Raw genomic sequence first — 25874 nt, 5'->3', positions numbered from 1 at the left:
AAAACCTACGTGCCTTGGTATGCATGGCTGCATACTTCAGGCAGCCAAAGTGAAAACAGTCTATCATACATTCGTCAAAATGGACTTCAGTACAGGGTGGAGCAAGCAGCAACATGAAGAGATAAATCCACCTTTAGTTTTCCCTTAAAGCTGCTGCATTTGACTTTATCACAGTTTAGATCAAACTGACTTTGTATTACAAGGCCAACTCAAGCTGAATGTTTGGGAAAGACTCAGCCACAATGGTTTGGCTTCACTCAGGAATGAGGCTGGAGAAGAATTGCCTTCCCCGTGATGAAAAGGAAAACAATCCTTATAACCATTCAGAAACTCCAAGCTTTGACGCAAAGGCTTACAATTTGGCAGAAGGACCACTGTCAGTGACATGCCTCTTGTGGTCCCTGAGAAAACCTGCCCAAATTAGGCCAAGTTGGAAGCCTCTAATATCAGTACGCACATGCTCAGTTTGAGTGAAGCTGGCAGTACAGCTCTCCCAGGCTTGTCTGTGTTACACATGCCTCCTCTTATGCTGCTCCTATAGGGTGCCTGCAAGGAGCATGCTGTATCCTAAACCTGTAGGAACTGAGAAAACTTTTCCTGTAATTGTAGTGCGTGACTGCCAACAAACACCACAGCACTGGGTTGAAAACAACTGATTTCTCCTGAGGCTGCGGTGGATACACTTAGCGCGGAGACAGAGGAATCCTCATGACTGGAGCACAGAGAAGAAAGCAGCTGAGAAGGCAAACAGGAACAGAGGGGGAGAGAAGGAGGTGCCAATGAAAGGCACACAGACAGGTGTTAAGCACAAGAGGAATGAGTGTTCAGCTCCAGATTTACAAATGCTACACAGTATTTCTCTTCAGACCTTCCCATTGGATTTGGACTCCTTCAGTCCCTGCCATTCTCCATTTTCTAGCATGCACACTCAACATTTCACTGCGCAGACAACCATCCTACCTCCTGTAGTACATCTCTCATCCAATGGTTTCCATGGTTTAAGTTAGAAAGCATTTGCCCTGTCCCAAGTGCGCTGCCCAACCTCACTTGGTGATTAAGTAAAACCAAACATTTCACCTTACTTTACAGTGTTGAGGAAATCAAGGTCTGGAAGAACTCACATCCATCGTGAAACAACAGTTATCACTGGATTTCCATTTCTAATTCTACACATCTACACATCTACACAAGAACACCGCCCTCACTGCATACTCAGTGACACACTTGGCATGACTATCCTGTCTGCACCTAGGAAACCACTACTGGAAGACACCAGCCTCAGCTAAGCATGTACTTAGGAAATCAGCACGACTTACCCTTCTCAAGGAAGCCTCTGCGTTAACAGGAGTTTCTGGGTGGACCCATTTCGAGGAGGGCAGGCCGAGTCCTGAGTAAGCATGTGTTCCATTTGGATACTGCCAAATAATTGGATAAAGCCCTAGCTGATTATAGGAAGCAGAAGGATGAGCTTGTCCGAGAAGATGTGGAGACTGGTGTTGTAACATCTGTTGCTGCTGCTGGTGAGCCAATGCCAAATGGCTTAGGCTGCTAGCATGAGCAGTCTCTAGTCGCGGGTGGCCACCCAGCAAGGAGGCAGCAGGCACTCCGGGCAACACTGCAGGAAGTAGATGAGGGTGATGAACGGAATGGTGAGGGGCGGTACTAAGGGGGTGAGTGTTAATAGCAGACAAGGGGGTCTGAGTTGAAGACCCAGGCAGCAGATGGGATGAACCAGTTAATGCAGGATGATGAGCATTTGGATTTAAACAGGTTCGGTGGGATGAGGAATGCAGAGGATAATTATGCTGATGCAAAAAAGGTGAAATGTGATTAGTTCCTGTTTCTTGTCCAATCAGAGTGGGATCCCTGTACACTGTGAAATGTTCGTTCTTGTCAATTATGAGAGGACTTTTAGTAGCTTCTAGAGCGCTAACTCTAGCTGGAACTGGATGAAAACTAGACCTAGGCAAATCATGATCGGTTTTATTGGCTGACCTTGTTAATCCAGGAGTATGGCTGTTTTGGGAACTAACCTTAGACTTCACAGTATCAGAAGATGGGGTGAATTTAGGCTTAACATCAGGTGACTTTGTTTTAGGATGATCAACTGAAGCACTAGGTTTTGACTTCACAGAATCAGGGACTGGACTTTGTTTACGCAGTTTACTGTCTTCTGCTACAGAAGCTACATTTAACGAAGACATAAATGAGCCATACTGCACTTTCTCTTTTTCAGGATTTAAATGTTCATTTACTGGTAATGCTTTCACAACACCAGGTTGTATCAAATCCATTTTGTTTACAACACAGCTAACCCAACTTTGATCACTTTCCTGCTTTCGTGCTTCCAGGAAATTTGCATTTGCAAACTGCTGTTTTAAATCACTGCTATGAGACTCTGTTTTCTGAACCGTTTGCAATCCAAAGGTACTTGCAGCATTATCCTGGCTCTCCTTTTCAGAGTTGTTTTTGCTAGTTTTATCAACAATGCTTTTCGGAGTAGGAGGTTTGGGCACAAACTGCTCATTTTTTAACTCCACAGCGTGATGTTTCTCTGCATTGCACTCTTGAACATGTGGATCCTTGGAATTCTGCTCGTAAGGTGTTGGCTGCTCTGCTGCATGGAGCGAAGGCTTTTCCTGCTGATCTAAGAGCGATGACTTCAGCCTTTCTGGCTCTTCACATTTTTTATCCTCCTGTACTTCATCCCATGGAGACTGCCTATCTGTTAGTGTCTGTTCTACTCTCTCAACAGTTTGAGATTTTCCTTCTTCTCCATTTATCTTTGAAGCGTTCTTGCTTTTTAACTCATTCTCTGAGTTCTGCTCTGAGGATGAATCTGTTAATCTTTTATTTGAGATTTCTGAGTCACTGCTCTCAGAGTAATCTGAGATATTGTCTGTCCGCAGTCTCTTCATATTTAATTTTTTTTCATCCTCTTCAGGTTTTCTTCTTTTACTAAGAAAGTGTTTATTTTTGTTTTTGGGGTTTTCTGTTAAAAAAAAAAAACACATGCATATTTATCAGTTTCAGTCTGGCACCTTTCTAAGAAGCTTTCCCTTGCTTTTCCATTACCATTCTTACCTCCTCGACCTATATAATCAAATCTTTCCTCTTTCACCTTCTCTTCATCAGGCATGCTGCTATCAGAACCCTTCCGCTTACTGGGCCTAGTATTCCTCTGCTGCTGGTGCTGGTGAGAATTCTGTTTTGGTGCAGCTTGGGAATTCATTGCTGGTCTGGGACTATTTGCTTGTGCACGCGTATAATGACCCTAAAAATAATGCTGTGGTTAACAGACTTAAACGCAATTTTAATTAGAGACTCTAAACATACATTTTTAATATTCACTGTATACAAGAATATTTAGGTAAAAAGATAAATGTATCTACGTGAACTGTGTTGCTGTTCTGGTTGGAACGAGACCGCCGGCGTGAAGTGATGCCAATATTTTCACCTTTCAACAAAGAGTGAACAACGTCATCTAGAAAAGTCATCTGAACCATAGAAGGATCAACATTCTGAGGTTCTAATACCTAATTATTGAGAGAGAAAAAAAGGAAAACAAATAATCAGTAGATGCTCGGACACTGTCCAATCTACATTTCCTGTACCAGTGTTCACCAGTCTACGCTATGTGCAAAAGGTAAACTAGAGAAAAGCCTACATAACAATGACAAGTACAACTGATACTCAAGTCACTTTCAAAGGCTGGGGACTGAGTACAAAAAAAGCAAATATATCCTCTAATTGTACTTTAAAGATAACTTTTTTTCCCCTTTTTTTTTTTTTTAAATGCCACCACTTCATGGCTCCTTCCTTCATAAATACCTTCAAATTTGAAATTAAAAGATACTGAGATCTTCATAGGGGGTAATCTTTAAGTAGCACTTAAAATGATCAAGTATTTTGTGATGTCTACTGCAGAAACACACTGCAATACTGCTTCCAGCAGCAGGACAACTTCTGAAGGAAAAGAAGCAGAACAACTAGGAGAACTCTCGCTACTGAGAGAGAATACTGCAAAAAGAAAGAAATGCTCAGCAGATCTTCAACCAGTGTGCTGCAAAGTAAAAAGAGTATTTGGGCAAAATCTTTAGAGCAAACGAGGGGAAAGCACAGACTTGAGCACTAGACTGTCTTAAATTCATACTGTCACACATGATTTAGTCAGTCATTTCGAGGCAGATGGGTCATTTGCTATATTAATGTTGAATCATTGCTCTGGTCTCCTGAAACACAATTCATTACTGCCACTAAAAACACCACCATTAATTCTTTTTGTAACATCAGCTTCAGGAACACAAATAAAACCCACCACGGTAAATGTAAATTAGGCTGCAGCAAAGGCTTTATTCAATAAATTGCGGAAAGTGGACATTTCAATTGCTTAAAAGAACGAATTGTTACTGGAGTACTAGAAGATTTCAGTGAAGAAATTCTCAACACAGCTGAGAGGAAAGACCAGTTCTTAGAACTAGATTGCTTCATTTCAAAGACTTGGCAAGTCAAACAGCAACAACAGAAGAAAAGCAGAACTGTAGGGATGGAACTAATCGTATCATTGCGCAAACATTCAGCTTGAGGATGGCATGAATGGCCAGTCCAGTGCAGAGTCAGGCTGAATGTTCTGCAGAGAAAGTGACAGACTTCTCTCGAAGGGGGTGAACTGCTTAGGGCTTTTTGGAGTACCACAAAAAATGGAAAAGCTCAGAACGCGTAGCTTATTTGAAGACTGTGTGCCAACAACACAAACTCACCTGGTCATTCATAACAACCATAGTGCGAGTGAAGAGATCATGATGAGTAATGATCCCAGTAAACCACTGGGTGGCAGAATCCTGTCTGTACACTCTCACCCTATAACCATTTAAGGAGTATGGACCTTCAGAAAGGGAAGAAATAAGAAAGCCATTAAGAAAATCAGGAAGAAAAAAAAAAAAAAAAAGAGGAAAAAAAGAAGCATTAATAGGTTTGCCCTGTTTTTTTTAAACTTCACAGCAAAAATATGATGTGAACAGCATGGACAACAAGCTACCAGAGCCCTGTCTGTGCATTTTACTTTTATTTAGGAAGACATTTTGAAACACAAGTGGTACACTGTAATGCCAACATTTTCAACATACAGTTTTGTTATCTAACTAAATCTTTCTGCAATTTTAATGACAAATGATGGAAAAATTCCTGTTGACAAATAGCAACCACAGAAAAGTAACCTGAAAGGCTAGAATGTGGCAGCAGCAGGTTATACAGAAGCTATTTCATAGGCTCGTCACATGCCCAGATGCTTTGCTGGCAAAATGATTCAGATTTTGGTGTTTAGACTCTGTATCTGCCAAGTCTTTCCCATAAGTGACCACAGAGTTTCTCTCTATTACAACAGTCAAAAGGCAGCTGAGCGATCCAAGCCCAGCTACAGCCCCACAAAACATTCAAAAATACACACACTAGGAAGACTTTGCTTCTCTTTTAAGATACACCAACTGCAAAGAAACTCTACACACCGACTTTCTGGAAAGATGAGTTGAATTCATCTCCAAAAGCCCACAAGGAGAGAGGAAAGAAAATGGCATGATACAGTATTTAGTTTACAGCTCATTTCAAGACCCAGAAATAGAGGCTCAACAGTTCTATTCATGTTCTGTGTCTCACCTGACCATCAGGACTCTAAGTTCCACGGCACTTAGTCTTGATACAGCACTTCACGTGATCAAGTAGCACTGTCTCTAAGCTCAGTTTGCTGTGGTTTTCGCTACTTCCGTAACCAAACCCAAAGTCAAACCAGTCACTGGGTTGACTGGTTGAGCTGGGAAATGCCTAACTTAAATGATTCACTTAAAAGTGCCTGGTTGTTCAGCAGCACAGGTAAGGACAGGACTGCCCTGTCTTTCTAGCCCCTGCCCAGCATATTAAGCAAGCTTCAGTGTCTGCAACAAACAGGACAGGTGACAGTCTTCTCAACTAAAATACCCATATTCACGCTTCTTGGTCCAATACACTCTCTGCACAAGAAACACTGTGATCATAAAGACTTCTTAATGCTAACATTTAAGAGATGAATAGAAATACAAAACAATCTAAATGTAGACGTTTCCAAGTGGTCTAGGGGCTTAACCTTGGAATCCTCGAACAACCGTATCGAGAAAACAGCAACAACATGCAATGGCACCCAATGGCACCCTTCTTTTGCCCACATCCACACCACTTACTGCACCGCTACGAACTTGAGTCCCACTGAACCACACGAGCCACTGGAGCTAGCTCATCCCCAGAGGGTGTTTCCAGCTGCACACCCAGGGTCACAGCAGCACCAGGGCAGTTGCTGCCTGGCACAGAATGCAGAGGCAGAAAAAAAGCAAAAATCTAAAAACTTGTCTCACGTTCCTGGTCTTGAACCAGACCGGCCTCCCATGGGGACACATTTCCTGGTGGCTTCTCTGCAATCCCTACTCCAAATGCCCCTGCCAAATGCCTCAAGCTCAGCTCCCACACTTCTGCCTGCATCAACCACACTCTCCATGTCACAAGCCCTTCCCAGCCATCCCACAGCTCTGCCAGGGTTTTTTTGTGCAATGCTCCACTCCCACTCTCCTACTCCAGCTCTCCCTCTTTTCAATCCTACTGCTAACTGCACAAAGATTTCCAGTCTCAGTCTTGCTTAACCAGATCCAGCCTCTCCTCTCTCCCCAGCTTCTTGCCTCATTTTAGTATTTACGATTCCCGATCGCTGGCTTCCAAATCCTTTCCCAGTCTTCTCAGTTTACAAGCTCTATCCACCCTTCTCCATCAACTTCCAACTCCTCTCGTATTCTTCTGCGCTGACCCGGTGCCAATTTCTTCCCTCACACTTCTTGCTCTCATCTGTGTCTGTCATTCACCCAGCCTTTATCCTATCTACTTGCAAAACAGACTTTCTCCACCTTTAAAAACAGTGTAGTCTATTCTGTGTTGCTGGGTGCCAGGAAGGAGAAAGATGAAGCTGCGGTTACACGACACCGGACGGCCTGGCTCCAGCCCGGCCCAGCCCCAAGCAGCCATTACAGGAAAGGCCTGCCTTTGTCTGCAGCCCCAACTGAATCATGCTCGGCTACACACTGTTCAAACAGCATGTGCAGCACTATGAGGAAATGTCTGCACTGCTGAAGCACTCTCAGAGTTTCAAGAGAATTACTATATATTCTGTCTCAGGGATTGTAGAGACAATAAATCTGATATGGAAAAAGATATAGCTGAGATTTCAGTTGTTAAAAATCAAAGCCACTTCGCTGAATAAGTTCCGTGAACTGGCTGTATTTTTCCCAACAGCTTTTGAAGCGGCCAAGTTTGGCACTTGCTTGCTTTAAATAAGGAACAAACTACTTTCTGCCAAAGCTAGGAAGCATGCTGCTCTGACTGCCACCCAAAGAACAGGTCACCTGGGACAGCTTTTTCCTCGTCTCACTTCTTGTAACTGGAGCAGTTCTGACTGAATGACCCCTCCTCAAACTAACACACTTCCTCCCAGCCATTCAGAACCAGACTTCAACGTTCTTCTCCAACCTTCCTGTTTTCCCAGAAAAAGAATTCTGACATCAACAAATACGAGATGATGACTTCAGCGTGAGAGAATGAAGAAAAGGCTGAATCCTAAAAATGGTGTAGAGGATGGCAGCAACCTTAACAGATGGGTTTGGACAGAGCAGGAGTGAAAATGTTGCTCAAGCCACAGGGAACAGGAAAACAGTAATACAGAGAGGGTAAAGAAAAAGCGAATGGAAGGGAGGAGAAAGGAAGGATTACGTGACTAGCTGACAGCAGCCAGCACCGCCAGGGAGCTCTCCCTGAGTCACTGACGAGTGCAGACAAGGGAGGCTGGTCTGCAGGGATGCCTCTGCTGGTCTCAGCTCTTCATCTAAAATACTCCTGATCTGGTTCCCGTCAATGCATCCAAGCATCCATTTGATAAATTATGTATTATATACATACATTTCTGTATATTGTATATATTGTGTATATACATTGTGTATTTCTGTAATATATATGTGTGAATGACACAAAGGCAGCGCCTGGAATGACGGGATGGACCTCAGTGAGCTGTGTGTATGAAGTATTGGCAGTTTCATCTACACGACTGTTCTGATGTTGCTGGGGCTTTGCTTCTGTACCTGTGCACACAGACTTTTATAAATGTGTTTTTATTATTATTTGTGAAACATAATAAGCTCAGTTTCAGTTCCCTTTTCATAGAGCCATAATTTGACTCCACATTACCCCCTAGTCCAGTTGTGGATTAAATTCACCAACAGGTATTATTAGATCATGCTGTATCTGATGATATTAAGATAAAATCCAAAATGCCTAATACGAGCCTACCAATTTACTATCTACATAATTCTGTGCACTGCTTCTTCAGCATGTTTCCTCTGCAGCCCTTGACAATAGACCTACCTAAGCAAATTAAAAACTACACAAAAGGAAGGACAAAACTGTGGGGCTGAGTTTGTTCACTTGTTTTTGTTTTGTAGCATCTGTATTATACTTACCATGTTTCTCATCTTAGTTTACCAAAGAAACCTGACAGCACAGAAATCTCAGTCCCATTCTTAAAATACTAGATTATTTACTGCTCTCTTCCCAATCTTCATTTATAAAACATGCACTTAAGCATTTCTGCCCCAAAGCTGCTTTGCTGTGAGACAGGAATTTTAGCCCAGACCCACAGATGTTAGCTTCTGCTTCCCATTGCTAGAAATGCCTCCATAGAGCTACCTGGCTGTCAAATCTGTAGAAAGTTAATGAATACACTGCAAACACACACAAGTATTTAAAGCATTAGCATGGTTGAGCCAAAATAATTTATTCCAATTCATACCCGTTTCCACATAACTTGTATCTGTGACTGTAACTTATTTGAAAGATGCTTTTCAACTGGGGCCAGGTCAATTTGAATGTATTCATCTGTGACAGAACTGTGAAGAATCAGGCACAAATCGCTATCTGCAAAGTTCTCACACAGAACAATAATACCAACAGTGCACACAACAGTTTTAGGCAGACTAAAGAGGGTGTGGTTGCCCTTCAAATACTTCACAACCAATGTTATAAAACATCTCCAATTCAGACTGACGATATTCAGCTTTTGCTGTAAATGCTGACATCAAACAGGTTACAAACAGTCTGAAGAAGTCATGCACAACTTCTTACACAGGCTTGTTTTCTTCTTTTAACAAACGCTTCCCAAAACACCAAGTTAGAAATACATCCTCCATTATACTACAAATGCTACGGGAAGAGCCCCACACAACTAATGGCCTTAAGCTAGCTAACACAGAATAAAAAAACACAATTTCCCAAATAATTACCTTGCATAAAAATCTCCTGAACCTTTTGTTCCTTTACCCAGGCTTTTACTTCCTCATGTAACTGCGGGTTATCCCTGAGAACTGGGTTTAGACTGTCTACGTCGTCCTAAAGTAGAGATTAGAAAAAGAACCATATGTTATGTTTACTTGCAACATTTCTGTTTATTTTCCTAAATATATCTTTGGGCACAATTTTAAGTAGTTTGATGATAATTTTACCAATTCCCTGCAAATCCCTGTATTACCTTTAGAAAACAAAAAACCAACTCTGAAGTGCAACGCAGTGCTAGAAGTTATTTCACAGGAACACAGTATGTCAGGGCCTGCATGTGGCCAGACTTGTAAGCTATTAATAGGATCACACTTTCATAAATACTGTCTTACTACAAGCTAAAATTAGCCTACAAAGACTTCAGTGTTTACAGGTATGCAGAAAGAATTAAGCTGTGATTAAACGAATCAAAAGATTTCCCTCATTTTTGCATATTTGTCAAATTTAATACAGACATGTTGAGCATAAACACAGACAAAAAAAAACAAGATAACTTGTAAGAGATACCTGTACAGCAAGAGAAAGAAACACCATTCCTATTTCTCCATTAGAGGAGCCTTTGTTAATTAGACAATTTGACATTAGGGCATGCTTTAGTTTCCATGTCACTTCTGGAAAAGATTCTTTTCCGCTATTTGAGAGAGAACAAACTCCAGCAATTAAGTCCTATTTGTCAGCACAGTCAGTGTATCAAGAAAAAAAAAGGCCCACATCCATTCCATATCCCTGAAAGCACGGCTTAAACCATCACTCATCTCTGGGCCCTTCGAATGACTATTTCTCTGCATTTCAGAGCAAATCTGCTATTCCTGCCTTTGAGGCTGTGGTAGAGAAATAAAGCTGTGGTGCAGCTTGGTGCCTCCTCGTAAAAAGGCGGCTCTGGAAATCCATGAGCTGCAGGAACGCTCATTTGTGCTGAGAGAACTTCAGACAGCTAAATCATCAGAGTGGTTCTCAACACACAAAATGTGAAATGCTTTATCAGTGCTGCTGCTGAGATCAAGTAATTTCTTTCCTTGATCTCCAACAAGTTCCTTGATGTTTCACAATTCATTATGAAGAGCTCCAGCCGCAGCAAACAAAGATACAAGCAACACTCAGAGAATCATGCTCTGCTGCCAGGCCCTTGAGTGACACGAGCAATTTCTCTCTATTCATCTGAACGAGATTATTCCTGCTAACTCACTGATCACAGGATGTCTATTGCAAATTCAACACTCACTTGCTGACACTTAAAGATGTGCCATGCTCCATAGCGGAGAGCGCAACAATGCTTTAGCTATGAGAGAAAATTATTTCAGTCTCTCCTTGTGCTTTGAAAAGAATAACAGCCACAGATCCGAAAGGAATGGTCAAGGTGATCTTTATAACACATGTGATGTGGAATGAAAGAAAAGCAAAAAGCTGACACGACCTTGGCCACTGGGTTAAAATCACAAAGCACACAAACATGCTGCTGACATTATCAGTGGAGCAGGGTGGGCCGTGCTAGAATTTATTCAGGAACAGCAGAGTAGCAAAATGCTCCCTTTCCTAAGGCAATCAAAATGGATATGATCTGAATGGATATGATCTACTTTCACTTGCAAACCCATCTTTGGATCGATCCCCTACCCTGAGGTAACAGCTCTGAAAGGAGGGTATGATTTGGCAGAGAGTCCCACCAATGCTGTGGCTGTAGCCATGCAGTGACCCCTTATCCTGCTGCCAGGCACTCCCACTTGCAGCTGCAGCAGACACCCATCTCCACAACTTAGAATCATTATGGCTGGAAAGGACCTCTAAGATCATCCAGTCCAACCATCCACCAATGCTGCTCACTAAACTTAGTACCACGTTTCACCACGCAGATCCACAAACTTATGCAATCAACTGAAGCACTGCAACACTGGTCTGGCTGACTTACAAAATACAGCTAACTCAGTTCTTGTACATTTGAGTTCCTTCGATCCCCTTTAGAGCACCAATACTCTCATGTCAAGACCATACACATTAGTTAGGCACCCAGAAATCGGGCTTGTAATGCTAATGTTATTTTAATTCCATCAGTTCCTTCTGCAAAGTTTCTGATCTTTACAACGTTTGATTAGTCCTGTTTCTGAAGGCAACACGTGGTACTGCTTTCCTCTTAGACATCACATCCTTCCTAACCACCTTTGCTTTCTTTGAACTTGAAACACTGAAGATAACAGTGAACTCACTGACAACACACTTGAACCTTTTTTGTTCCAACTCCTAATCTGTCACACAATGTACTGGCATCACTGACTGAGTGCTTTGTCTGGACACCTAGAAAATGAGACTGCTAACATCACTTTGTGTTGCTGTCCTTTTGGAGAACTATGAGCCCATGTAAAAAATGAGCTTAAAAAAAGCACAAGAGATCAAAGATCCATTATGCAAACTGCATGCAGGTAAGACTGAGATTATGTGGAAGATACCACAGAGAACCCAAGGTTTATAAACACACACGCACAGAATATGCATTTAACACACTGTCAGTTTGCACTAAAGAAAATATTTTGCTTCTAGATGTGCCCATGCTATATATGCTGGTCAACATAAATTAGAATGGCAAAGCAAAATTGTAACTGACAAGTGAAGCTCAATGTCAAGACATTTAAAAAATGTTTCCAGAAATCTCAAAATGGTTCCTGAAATCTTAAAAAGTTATCACCTACTTACATATAAAAATATATGCCACAATTGATGTTTTTTTTCATCATTAGTCTTAAATTTGAGTACCTAAATTCAGGAAATTAATTGCATAACGCGTTATAACTGGGCAGTGACGGCCTTAACTAAACTGGTTTATCACAGAAACAGGGCAACAAGAAGAAGGCTGATATCTGCAGTCTTGTCTCTATCTTAGTACCGAGGATGAGCAGATGACTGCAATACCCACTCTCTTTCCTTAAACTGCATGTATGTCATTCAAGAAAAAACAACTCTAGTCAACTGATAAGAATGCTGGCAATAAAGGCCATCAAGTTTTCCTTTTCTTCTTGGCTGAACTGGAAGGATTGACAGTATAATCCACAAAAGAATTAACTGCCCCACAGAGTTTTCTTCTAGAATGTTCCCCATTTGAAGGGAGTTTTACTCATAAAAATAAATACAGTGCCTCTCTCAAAGCAGTTTTTCCACAAGTCTTGGAATACATCCCCTAAGAGGATGCTAATTCTGGTTTGAAACCCTTATGAAATGCAAATCAAATAAACGGGACTGCAATTTTCCTTTTTTAAACCTACTTAGGATGCTCTCTATATACATTATATAGCAGTGGCCCCTGTTTCAAGAACAGCTTCATGCAACAGCAGGAAGAAGGCAAAGGGCTTATGGACCACAAAGACATGGCAGGGGTAATTCTTCCTGCCCTTCTGGGAGCCAGGCACATGAATTAATGTGACTACCACAAGTGTGCCAACCTGTGCCAGGTTTTACAGGTCTTTGCTGCTGCTATTTTTCCTTCCTGCCAGACTGTCAGAGGAATTTACCTCTGGTGGAGTGGACTCTGCTTAATTGTTCAAACAGTACTTGAGTCTGAACTCAAAGATGGTAATTCTTACGTGCTGGACTTCTACCAGTCCTAAGAAGCATCAAGAATGAACTTTTCCCCCCCTCCAAAACAGAAGTATTCAGTGTTTTTCTGAGTATCCTTATTCTTTCTTCTGGTGTGTGGAAACTCCAGACCACACTGCTCCAGCCAGGCCCACCTCACCTCATACTCTTCCCAGGACGCAGCGATCTTTGTTCAGAGAAGCATTTTCAGAGACCTTATTCAGACACAAGTAACTTACAATTCACAATCCCAGGTGAACAAGTGCAGACAGATCACTTACAGTGCTTCTGAATTCCTGTCAGTTGTGAATCAAACAGGAATTTCAAAGTGAGCATCCACAGAAAAAGAAGACAAAATCCAAACACGTACACAGTTCTACTTCAAGCCCTACCCACAAAGTACTGCTTCCCACACTGACAAGCATGCTTAGGTGAACAGAATGTGCATGCTGCCCAAAAAGCCATCCCAAGTGCCTTCTGAAAGGTTCCATTGACAGCGAGTTCCTTTTCCTTTTTGGTTAGTAGGGTATGTCTGTGGTGGGAATGCTCCCACAGCTCTCTATCTTTCCCACAGGCTTTGTGCTATCAAACCAACATGTCTTCTCAGCATTTTAAAATGCACGTTAAAGCCACTCTTCACAAATTTGAGGGACAAAAACAAATTCACTGAATTGAGAAATGAAAGCCCAGTGCATGACACAAAAACTCAAGGGTACGTTCAAGTACAGCTTCCATCTCCACATCCACAATCACACTGAGTGTGTGCTGCTCACAGAAAGGTACACTAAGTCCACCACCAGCTGTCAATGCTTTCTTCTCCGTGAAAAGGAGGAGAACTGATTATATGTATTTCAGGAAAATCAGTTGTGGAAAGCTGTGGCTTTTGTTATTAAAACAACAACAACAAATTGTTGATTCAAAGGCCAAGTCTCAACCCACGTTGTACATTAAAAAACAGCAAGTATTTATTTGGGAGATCTCCTTCCTTGGCTACAGAATCCACATTTGGATTCAATGCATAAAGGACATCTCTTCAGCATCAGTAGGAACTCATTTCAGCTAGCGTTTTACAGAGATCAACTAAGCAGATTTTGCAGTCCTCTCAGAGGTCAACACCACATTAGTCCTCACCATCTGTGGCTTAATTGACTATAGCTTCCTCTGGCTGCTTAGAGGTTTTCTGATGATTTAGGACGCGAATTAAATGAAAACTAGTACATAACCAACCTGAGAGTCATGCTTACGATGTTTACACAGAACAGGCTGCACATAAGAATAGGCATTTCATTTGTTCTTCAATGGTAGAAGCACTCATTTAAATTCAAACAGTGCGAATGAAAAATTCAGAGTTCGAAGAGTCAGAAGCTTGCACCTTCCGTTTCCTGATCATGCACATTTTACCAGCTCAATTGTCTAATATTTAGATTTCCCTGTATTTCTGACCACACCACTTATCAACACTGCTTTTGCCCGTACTGCATCTGAAGAAATGCATTAGGTTGCTTGCAAATCTGTGCAGTACATTACTCCTTCACTTCATCCATACCTGCAACGCTTCAAAGCAAAGTGAAAGTTGCCTCAAAGAGTCATTTCACCATAAAGATGTCCAAAATCTATATTCATCAGATGGATGTATTTTTCCCTCAAGCTGCAAAATCTTGTTTCTTCTCATCCCATCAGTGAACATCTTGAGATAGCTTCCATAAATAAGCTTCTTTTTTCTTCCCCTTTTGCACCAAATAATCTGAAAATTGCATGGACTTTGACTGCAGGAGATTCAATTTGGAAGTATTCTGAGAAACACAGTCTAAGACTGCCACAGCACTCTTCAGAGAGCAGACACAGCAAAAAGTATTGACTGTCAAACCTAGACTGCTGAGCACCTACACTACCTCATTAATGACATCTTTTTAGAAGAAAAATTTCTCCCATTAAAAAAAAAAAAGAAAGCCATGTGAACAGCTGGCTTCAAACACACCCATATCCATGCACTCATCATCTGAAACATGCGCAGAATTGTCTCCTTGCTTCCATTCCATTAGGTAAATAGCCTTCTTTTCCTCCCCTCCCCCCTCTCCTTTTTTTTTTCCCCCTCTTTTTAACTTATTGTATCACTTGACATAGATGTCAATTTATCACTGATCTGTAATCATCTTCCAGTCATTACAATCTTTGGTTTTTAACAAACCTCACACCTTAATAGCATTCGCCTGACAATGAGTTTAAAAAAGAAAAAACAGGTCTGGACAGACAGGTTACCAGAGGTATTCACAGGACATTACCTATGAATTGGTAACTCTCCTCTGCCAAGCTACAAGACTTTTCTCCAGCAGCAAAAGATGAGAATCCAACTGACACGCAAAGGCGGCGGCAACGACTGGTCCTCCAGGCAGCATCACCCAGAGCAGCCATTGCCAAAGCAAAGTGGACCACAGCAGACTCTTGCAAAGCAAAAATCAACTTTAACTGAGACTAAAATTAATAGATCTTCTGTTGTTCTACTTGTCTTCCTACACCCGTGCACAGCCCCCTAGCATGTTCTTCTAAGAAGCCATTTTCTGAGCCACTTCCAAAGGCCAGCTGCCTGCCATGCCGCCATGCTGGGAGCAGCCAGCAGCAGGCTGTGCCGCTCCTCTGAGGCTGCTGGCCACAAACAGGCTACAGGAGGACAACCGCTTCTGGGGGAGACCCTAACTTCCCGCTTTACCTTAAATGGCGTTGTCTGCGCAAAGGGCAGAGGCTCAGGCTTGTAGGCAATGCTGGTGCTCTCTATGTAACCCCAACCCACACTTGACCTATTTTCTGGTGCTCCCGGGTGCACGGTCACCACTTGGCTCATGCAAACCCAGCTGCTGCTGGCTACTCGTGAACCAGTTTCATGAGGCTGGAGGGCACAGCCCTCACCCCCAGCTCAGGCACAGATCAAGCTGAGTGCTGCCTTGCAGCTTCTGGGGCATAGGAAGAGGGTAGAAACACGTCCTCATTCTACGAGAGGCTCTGAATGCAGTCTTAGCAGAGGGACAGACACTTACATATTCTCTGCACCACACATTTAAGACCACAGGATCTTTGCAGTGTGTAACAGCATTACCTCTGAATAGAAAGTCAGTGCTACAGGAAAAGGTGATGAAGGCTAAAAATTTAGTCACTTTTCAACTGTCAGTTAACATCTGTCAGGAAAAGCTATCAACACTTTTCTGCTCCTCACTCTTCCTTATGCCTAACATTTCTCTCCACAAACTCTTAATTCCTTCCTCATTTCATCTGCACAATACTTAGAGAGTTGACAGTTATTTTGAATTATAATTACCAGGTTTGAAAATCAGAGGGAGTAGGGCACATTTCTCCAAGTCATGCTTTCAAGCCAGACGAAGTATTGTTGCACTGATTTGTTCAGCTGTGCAAGAATAATTCACACCGCTAAGAACATCAACCAACTTCTGTCAAAAATATAAAAGGTTATGCTATGAAAAATACATTATAGTTAGGAGTACAAAATTATAGCAGAAAAGAAAAACCACTTACAATCAAGTATTTTCTCTGATTTTAGCTCACAAACACAAAAACAAGCAGAAAAATTTGCCTTGCTGGAGGAGTACCAATGTCTCAGGTGGAACGTGCCCACTGAAAGCCTTGCTTCTTACAAGGCAGCACGTTATTTCACACCTGTAGGTGAAAATCCAGTACAGAGAGATGGATGGAAGATGAGAGCAGCACGTGGAACAAGCATGCAGCAGGGACGCAAGAAGCCGTCAACACAGAAGCAAAAGCAATGCTCAGTCAGACAGATGCTGCCACAAACAACTTAAAAATTGCTCTGGTAACTGCTACAGTAGTTTGTTCTTTGAAAAACAGAGATTAAAAAAAGATGACCCTTACACTCCCGGTTATGTCACCCTGTCCGAGCATCTGGGATAAATGCTGCCATCGTAATCCCAATCTGAGTCCTGATCTGATTTGCAGATTAGGAGGGAAACAGAAGAACTATTTGCTTCAACTGCGTGGGACAGAAAGCGGAATCTCCTGATGTAATGTCTCTCTTCACCCGTGATTTAAAGACTTCCCCAAATAAGCAGCTCCTACTCCCTGAGCTGAAGGCCTGTCAGCTTGCATTTACAAAGCCATGGTAACCACTCCTACTGCTTACCTTCTTCTCCACCTACAGATAAAAGAAAGCCCAAGTGATCAGCACTCCTCCACACCTTTTTCCTCCATCAGAGCCATACACTTGCTTCTCTTTTGTTTTCCACAGAATAATGCTTCTTGCCCATTACTGCAGGCTCCACACACCTATCACCATCATCTCAGCAATACCCAGACTACTCCCAATTATGCATTTTCTCAACTCCTGAAGAGAGACAGGGAATATCAGACTAACCCCACAGCCAGCAATTCTGAAGTCATGTGGGGACATCAGACCAAGCTTTTAAATCACTTACTAAGCAACTCAATGCCACTACTGTAGTTATCTATGGGAAAAGAAACCTCAAAGTGCAGACGTTTCCCTGAAGCAAACAACCAGCAGAGACAAGTTAATGCTAACAAGGAGAGTAGCTAACTGAGCAGATTGTAGAAAATCTTTTCTATGTTGGTATTAAAATTTAAACACAGGCTCTGACACCTTGTGAATCACAAACAGCTTTCAGAATGTATCTAACTACTCTCCAAATAGTATCACCTAAAGGACAAGCTGCACAGATGGAGGTGTCTCCAGGCAAAAAAAAAAAAAGTGTGCTCCTATGACCGTCAGCAGTCCAGAAAAAATGGGCTGCCCAAAAGGCAGCTCAACATCTCTAGAAGTCAAGCTAGGAGTTCAGTTCTTGATCTGGAACAGATATTTTCAGGAAACCTGAAATTGGCACCCTGGCATTAGGGCCAGCAGAAATCACTTGCAGCAGCTTGAATTGTCTGAGGCGGAAAGCAGTGCACTGCCAGCATAGTTAAAAGACAGCAGATATCGCACCTCTTGCCTAAAGGTGATCTATCTACCAGCAAGTCTTTATCAGTTGCACTGCTCAGCAACACAGTATTCTTTGATAAAACTACTGATAACTACAAGTTTAATGTATTAAAAAGCAAAGGTCTCTCCATTCAATCTGCAGAAGAAAACCATAAAACAGCAGCTGGATGACAGTTCCTGTCACTGCCTCCCGAAATGTCTCACTCCTGTGACCGACTCTCAGCTTGGCAGTGGATTACCATTAGCTCAAAAATCTCAGCAGCCATTCTGCAGACGTCCTCAACTTTTATTTATTTTCTACACAAACTCCAAACTCTTCAGGAGCTCTGGGACCACGTGACTTCCACAACTCACAAGGATTACAGATACAGATACAGAATACAAAACTTTCCCAGTAATAAAAATATCTTAACCGTTTTTCTGTCAGAAGAAAAGAATGTATCTGGTATCTTTAAACAATCCTTCAAAGTAAGCTACAACATGCTTCACAGTCCTTTCAGAGGACTTTAGTCCATTTAATTACTATTACATTAATGGTTTATGTTCCAGCAGCTATCAGAGGTTTGTCTGAAATTGTATTTCCTAAGCTACTGCTATAAAGTACCAATGACCAACATACCACTAAAAAAGTAAAGTAGTGGAGACTAAAAATCATTTCTCTCATGCTGTAAATGACCACCACTATACTAAGAATGAACTTTTCAAAGTTAATTTCCAATAGGATTGAAGGCAAAGCTGCACAGGAGCAATGTATGTGGGCTGAGAAAGCAATCAGGCCATTTTCTTGCAGAACTTCCTTCAGAAAGCTGCACTCTCCTGGTATCAGGGACAGAGGCACAGAGGCTGGGTGTAAAACAGCTAGCTGATCACTGTGCAAAAGTGGTGATGCAGCCATCATCGTGTACTTTTTCATGCTAAGAGCTCTGTTCTGACCTACCGGAGCCATTTTAGGTATTTCCCTATAAATAACAGAAGCCTGACCAGCTGGGATGCATATCATATTTGGATCAACACTGCAACACTGTGCAGCTCCAGAGAAAGCAGTAGCTATGTCTTTTTATAGAACAGATGAATAATGGTTTGTAAAGAGGAAAGATTGAATTGTTAATGAGAAAACACAGATATTTCAGTTGTTGCTGCAATAAAGTCCTTGAGGTAAACTTGAGGAAGTCACTTAGGCATTGAAACTACTACTGCACTCAACTTTAACTGCAACGTGCTGAAGGCTGCAGAGAACACTTCTCATGTAGCACAGCTTCTGGACTCCAAACCAGCACTTCTCACAAAGGTAATTTCAAACAGGTATAGTAGAAGAAAACGTTACAAGGTAGCAGCCATGTGGAGATTACAATTAGTCGGGGTACTCCATTTGCCTTCTGCCATGCCTCGGTGGAACTCTACTGAACATACTACCTCACAGACCTTGTGATGCTAGTTATTTAAATCCACACAAATCCAAGAAAATCATAAATCTGACCTTTTCTTTAAAGTCAAATTCATGGATCTCTGCATAAATGAGGCTTTCTTCAGGTCAGTCACCATTCCTTATCTCCAATTTCTCAACTTTACAATTTGGGGGAAGAACACAATTGATCTTCCCCATATAAAGCTGCTCCAAAACCCTATACTTTCCTCATTTAAAGAGCATACCAAGTGAAACCACTGATTGCAGCAGTATTCTGTAGCAGATGCATCAATAAATCTATGTCATACCAGGGGAAGGAGCAATAACAAACATAATCACAAACATTTCATCAGATCATGTTTATTATCAGGTCAAATTTAAGCTAAAACTTAAATTCTTGTAAAAATCCACATCAATAAAATTTGAAGTTTCCTCCCTGCCCAACCAAAATGCAAGAAAGATTGCTACTCCCTCCTCCATTTAAGCACTCCTTCCCAAGGGCTGCAGGATTTTCCTCATCCAAGTTGCTCCCCAGGGTGCTAGGAATTCCCAGTCCTACAGACAGCAACTAATTGGGAAAGCGCCAGCTGGTTATAAAAAATGAAACCAGCTTCTCTAGGAGCTGACTTTGTATCTGCATTATGAAAATAGTACTGGTCAAGATGTCACATAAGAAAAACAACTATGAAAAAAACTTCCATTTTTAATAAATCAAACGTGCAGACTGGCAATGCCCAAGGTCAGAGAACTGAGGACAAGGAGCCTCTCTGACTCCTGAGCAGCATTTTCCACAGGCATTTACTGGTGGAAAAAAAATAACCATTTGTGATCAAACACAGGATGTTCTCTTCCCAGAAACACTGGGCAGACGTGTAAACCCAGTAACATCAAGACTGCTTTTCAGAAGTACTTCCATGAAAGGCTTTGACCTCATCTTTGCGGGGAAAAAATAAGTTTTGTCCCATACGTTCTGTTTCAAATACCCAATTTTCACAGTATTTATTTCAATCCTACCTACTGATGTAGAATTCATTAGTCAAACCATTTAAGTGACTGCAAATCTGGAAAAACCAAGGGACATGTCCAACAGGTTTTGCTTTGCTGTCACAGAGAAAGCTGCAGGCCTAGGGATGCTCCTTCGACCTGCAGCCCCAAGGCCCAGCTCTGCTGCAGCTCCCCCAATGGGGCTCAGGCACCTCCCGAGGCCTGAGGTCCTCCAGGCAGCACTCCCTCAGTCCCTGGGGCTGCAGCCCTGCTTGTGAGGTGTGCTGCCTGCCGGCCTCCCCCATGCCACTCATTTCCCCAAGGCCCATCAGACCCACAGCATCTCCACTCCCAGGTCAAACTTCACTAACACGTGGGGCAACAGGAGAGAGATGAAAGCGTGACTAAATAAGCTTTCTTTTCCTTAAGAAATTAAGGCAAAATAGGTACAGCTCCATTCCATTTACTTTGAGAATAAAGACAGGTCAAGTCCCTGGAAATGCAACTCTTATGTGAAGGCAGACACAGGGACAGGCCACGGAATCGATGCACACCTCTTTCCGTTCTGGAAACGGAGGACGTGACTCCCAACCTCACTCCTCTCTCCTTACATTTACTCAGATGCAACTCTTCTGTACCACACTTGCAGCAGGCGGTGAAGGCTGGTGTGAGTCATCTGACCCACTTCTAGCTGGATGCAGCCTTTTGCTTTCCTTCACATTAGGAACTTACACTTGAACATAGATGTGTCACTAACAAGATGTTTAGATCATCGCTCCTTATGATGCTGCCAGAGAGGCCAGCTGGACTGACGATGGGTGGTCCAGACACCAGAGATATGGTAAGGAATAGAGGCAGCTCTTAGAGACAACGCCGAGAAGAGTTAAAGATGCAGAAAGTGGTGTGCTTCTGCCATCCGTGGAGGAAACAAAGCCAAACACATGATGGTCACAGCTGCCAGCTGGTCAGCACCCGGAGCTCCTGGGCTGCTTCTGTCAACCACAAAGGGTGGGACAAGCCCCAAACCTCCTGCCTGCCTGGTCAGTGGAAGTGCAAGTTTATGGGAAAAGCAATTGTAGCTGCAGAGGCTATTTTTAAGCCTCAAGCCCGAAGTAGAAATCTGAAAGAAGTCTGTACTGTGTGATTATGGGCTGCTTAAATTACATACAAAAAAATACCTTATTTTACTCCCTGTTTCAACATGTTTGATTTTTTTTTTCTTAAATAGGTGCATGTTGTTACTACACAGGCCCTACTACACCACTTGCTTGTCTGTATGAGCACGGCAATTAAACCCCAAAGCATCCAAGCCTGAAATACCTAGTATCTGTCTGTAATAACTAGAAAAGGAGAGAGCTGAAGTTGCACAACACTCCCTTCTCATGCTTTACTTCATGGCATATAGAACTTGAATTTTTAATATACCTAATAGTACTCAGATCCTCAGTCTGAGTTTCTATTTCATGGTTAGTAGGCAAGATTACTAATATTATTATTACTAGAACAATCATTAAGGTGTGTTAGACATTTGACCTGTCAACTCTCAAGCATGCAGTGCACATTCAGGAGAGGAGCAAAGTGCACACACCTATCATTTTGCATTTAATATCTCCTACAGGGGATTTCTTGGTGCCATATCTTTACATCCAGAACCTTCAGTACAGAGGTAGACAGGCTGACCTTACCATTTTGAAATACCAAAGCAATCAGCAATCAGCCTTATCTTTAAAGAAAACTAATAATAATAATAAAAAAATATATACTCCTTCAGGAAAATGTGAGTTGGTAGGTTGGAGTGAAGAAAATTCCATCACAGAGAAACTGAATTGTGCTCTTGATTCATTCTCTTGCTTGACTCATTTTGTTTTTACTTTTTTTTTTTTTTTTTTTTTTTTTAAGCCATCACACAGGGGACTTTCTGAAGCCTGTGTGCACACCCTTTCACTTCCTTCCTTGAGTGGTGAAATACCCTCTCACAGGAAGTTTAACGATTATGAAGGAACTTAATTTGAATTCTCTGCACTGCCTCAACTGTGCACATTTGTTCCAGTGCTGTGTGCTCACAAATCCTCTGGAAACTATCTTGCTAAAACATGCACACACACAAAAAAGCCCCTGCCACAAGGCAGTGCTTTAAGTCACACCATGGAGCAGCTGTGCTGGAAGGGCAGGGAGCCAGCAGAACCCCAGCACTATGCGTGAGCACACTCCTGCTCTGCCCAACTCAGGCAGAGCTATAAAGCACTGAGCCTTGAACAAAGCAGACTTTTTCCTGGTTTTTCCACACAGGTGTTTTGGTGTGGAAAAGTACAGTGTAACACGGTTTTTGTTATTTTTCATTTGCTCCTTTGAAGTGTAAAACAACTCAGCCCAGCTGTAGAGCTGGAGCTCAGCTTTTCAGCACTGAGAGCAGAAGCACCAGCTCCAGCCCAGCGGTGCCTGGTACTGCCAACCACCACCCAGACAGAAACACCAGGCTGATGAGATTGCACGCACCCCACACTGAGCTTCAATTCTTCTTATCCTCATCTACTGTCCTTAAAGAAAATTGCATTGCTGAAAGAAAGGCATCATCTGCTGCTTCACTTACTACATTTAATACAACTAACAGACCATCAACGGCCACAAAATAGTATTGTTAAGTTAAAAAGTTTTGCTTTTTGGTATTTGAGTGGGGCAGTTTCACTTATTTTAACAACAAACGCATGCGAAAGCATGTTTATTCTCAGTCTGCAGCAAACACCACCATGAAGCCCACTAACTGTGGCTTTTTACTTGGAGAGAGGTCACAAAATATACATGATGCACTAGGACTGCAAAACAGAAAAATATTAGGAGCATGTGGTCTTAAAATGTGATAAGTCCATTCCTTACAGATACTAACAAAAAAAAACAACAAAACAAAAAATAAAAAAACAACATGCTGTAAATATTCTGTCCATTGCTTCCTGCAAAGGAATATAATTTTCATTTCATTGCTATGCAAATTACCACAGCAAACATATTTGCATCTGCTTTCTCCTCAGGATCCTCTTGCCACCACCATAAAAAGAACAACATGACTACATGGTCTGACCAGCCCAGATTAATGAATGAGTCATTCACAGTCACACACAAGTTTCATGTAGACAATAATACCGTTTGTACCCTCTATGAAGCAACCCAGAGAAAAGCCGCCGGAAACAAGTTGTGGGTCGGTGTTTAAGGCACCACACGTGTAGAATCCAAGGCATTTTTATGGAGAAGGCAGGATTCAAAGGACTACACGTGTATGGGGAAAAAGAAACATCACAGAGAACTTAGATAAAAAGAACAAACACTTGGTAAACGAAGCACTGTGGAAATGGGGAAAAAAAGGAGAAAGACTAGTATCGTGCAGCTGCACACCCTGCTTATAGTAATGATATTCACCGAGCTTTTACGAAGGTCGCTGAATCTTGTAACAATTGAAACATATTTATGCAAAGAGCAGACATGGCATGGGAATCTGCGGTTCATGATTCCCCAGCGAGTCCTGCCAAAGTGTCTTTAGTCTGATTCTGGAAGAACCACTTCTGGTAACGAGGGTAATTTAGCTCTCTGCCTACTCCAACTTTGTTCCTGCCAAGGCTAAGAGTGTGCCAAGTGCGCTGTTTTCTTTGCCTTGAGCAGTTGTCACCTTCAAAACGACAGCACCGCCTTATTCATGAAGCCCTTTAGCCCAATAGTTATGTTAAACAGCCCTGTATTTTGATGAGAACTGGTCTGAGCAGAACTCATACCAAACCCTCTTCTGCTGCCCATTACAATATTACAAGTGCACGCAACGATGGGAAAAATTACTCAGTAGTTAAGAATTGTATCTGAAGTGAAATGGAGTCTTCCCACACAGATTCAAACTCTGTTTGCTTTGGCAGAAAGGTACTGGAATTTCAGGCACTAGCAGCAAAATGCAATAAAAAAGCGTTCAGATCACCATGGTCTCTGGAGGACTTCATATTGAAAATGCACAGCCATGAGAGCTTAAATCAAAAACTGAGTATGTTTAGAAAGACTTACAGTTATCTCTGCAAAGAATGGGTCCTCGGTTTGTCCTCTGCTCAAAAACTAGTCAGCAGTTCCAAACCAAACAAGGGAGAAAAAGACCATTTTTTGTACTTTTGAGAAAAGCAGATTCTCACAGGAAGATTACTTGGGATTTATCTTGGATCTTGTTCTCATGGCAAAGAGAATGGAGGCCCTCCAATATAAGGGGGTGGGAAGGAGAGTGGGCAGGTAAAAGCCACCATACATTCAGTGAGATGGGGCTAAAAATGCGCAGTCCGATTTCCAAAAATTAACAGAAAATAACAAGCAGAATGAAATAGTAACAATCTTCCTTTTAAGTTACATTTAGTGAGAAAACAGTTACACGATGACAAAATTAACATGTCTAGTGCATTCCCAGTACTTAATTTGGTTAACACTTTAAAATAGTTTCCGTTCTCTTAAAAATATAATCACTCAGTCAAGTTCTCACCCATATCATTCAACTGTAACACTCAGGTTTTACAGGTCTGCAAAGAGATACCCCTATGAATGCAGTTTCCAAAAGTTCTTATAATCATTAGAAATAAAAAACAAAAAAATCTTTGATGCCTTTTTGCTCACAAGGAATCTCCACCAGCAACCTTCTTGCAATGATAAAGTGAAGGAAGCATTTAGATGTCTGTTGTCCCCAGGCTATTCCCAATGCATGCCAATCAGCAGTCCCCACCTCAGGCTTTATCAGGTAGCTGTCTGAGGAGGATAGAACCTCACCTTTCACACAGCAGCTGCCCTCTACATGCCACAGAAGGCTACGGTCAGGGAGATGAAGCTTGTACCTGGAACTATTTTTCACAAGCTACTGCATTCTAATGGTTTCTGGTGAAGAACCTTTGAAACTGAACTTGATAATGCTATTAATTACAGTACTATTTACAAAGATGGCAATGAGTCAGCTATTCACAAAGGATGTTTTCAAGAATGACATCTTCCATTTGTGTGCACCTTCCCGAACGGAAGCAGTTCAGGGTCTCAGATCATCAGTAAATAATCCCTGAAGAAGGACCCCAAATCTCCTAAAGCATAGCTGTGTTGCTGCCAGCCAGGCTTGGCAACAAGGCTGTTTTACAAAAGGCAGTCCTTCCCTGAGATTCAATTTGTTTTGCTCAGCTCATCTTGTGAGAAATGATCCACTGCCAAAAGGAGATTGATTACTCTTATTGGAATGAACGTTATCAAAGACACGATCTTGACAGATTTCACGCAAAGGAAAGATGCTAGCGCAAGTATTTGCTTTGTAAAATGAATCTGTGAGATTGCGGCTGGGCTCTGAGGGTGAATTTACACTTCATGGCTCAGCTGATTTAAGAGGCTGCTGCTGCCAAAGGAGGATATCCCACTGCGTTGCGTCACGCCGCCCCCCCTCAGCAGGCTGCAGTGCTCTGCACCCTCTGCTAATCCAGCTCAGATCACTAGCACCACCTCCCTTTCTGAAAGGCAGGGCTGACCTAGCTAGCGTGGCTTTCTGACAGTGGGAAGTGTCCTTCTCACCAAAGTCAAGCTGTC

At 42.2% G+C, this 25874-nt stretch overlaps 1 protein-coding gene across 3 annotated transcripts in view; it reads right to left on the bottom strand.

Annotated features, from left to right (window-relative positions):
* JMJD1C (jumonji domain containing 1C) overlaps window positions 1-25874 on the bottom strand; it is a 146246-nt gene that overhangs the window by 27865 nt on the left and 92507 nt on the right. For 2 of the 3 annotated variants that reach the window (XM_052676596.1, XM_052676597.1), the window contains 5 exons: window positions 9342-9447; window positions 4761-4885; window positions 3393-3536; window positions 3085-3274; window positions 1317-2992 (listed from right to left, as the gene is read on the bottom strand). In XM_052676596.1, coding sequence (XP_052532556.1) covers window positions 1317-2992; window positions 3085-3274; window positions 3393-3536; window positions 4761-4885; window positions 9342-9348 — 2142 coding nt within the window. In that variant the 5' untranslated portion in view covers window positions 9349-9447. Of the gene's footprint in view, window positions 1-1316; window positions 2993-3084; window positions 3275-3392; window positions 4712-4760; window positions 4886-9341; window positions 9448-25874 lie in introns of those variants that run through there. The other variant, XM_052676598.1, reaches the window with a different exon arrangement.

The sequence above is a fragment of the Tympanuchus pallidicinctus genome, unplaced genomic scaffold (assembly GCF_026119805.1).
Source record: "Tympanuchus pallidicinctus isolate F22 unplaced genomic scaffold, pur_lepc_1.0 scaffold16, whole genome shotgun sequence".
NCBI lineage: Eukaryota > Metazoa > Chordata > Aves > Galliformes > Phasianidae > Tympanuchus > Tympanuchus pallidicinctus.
This window is presented reverse-complemented; position numbering and strand designations above follow the sequence as displayed.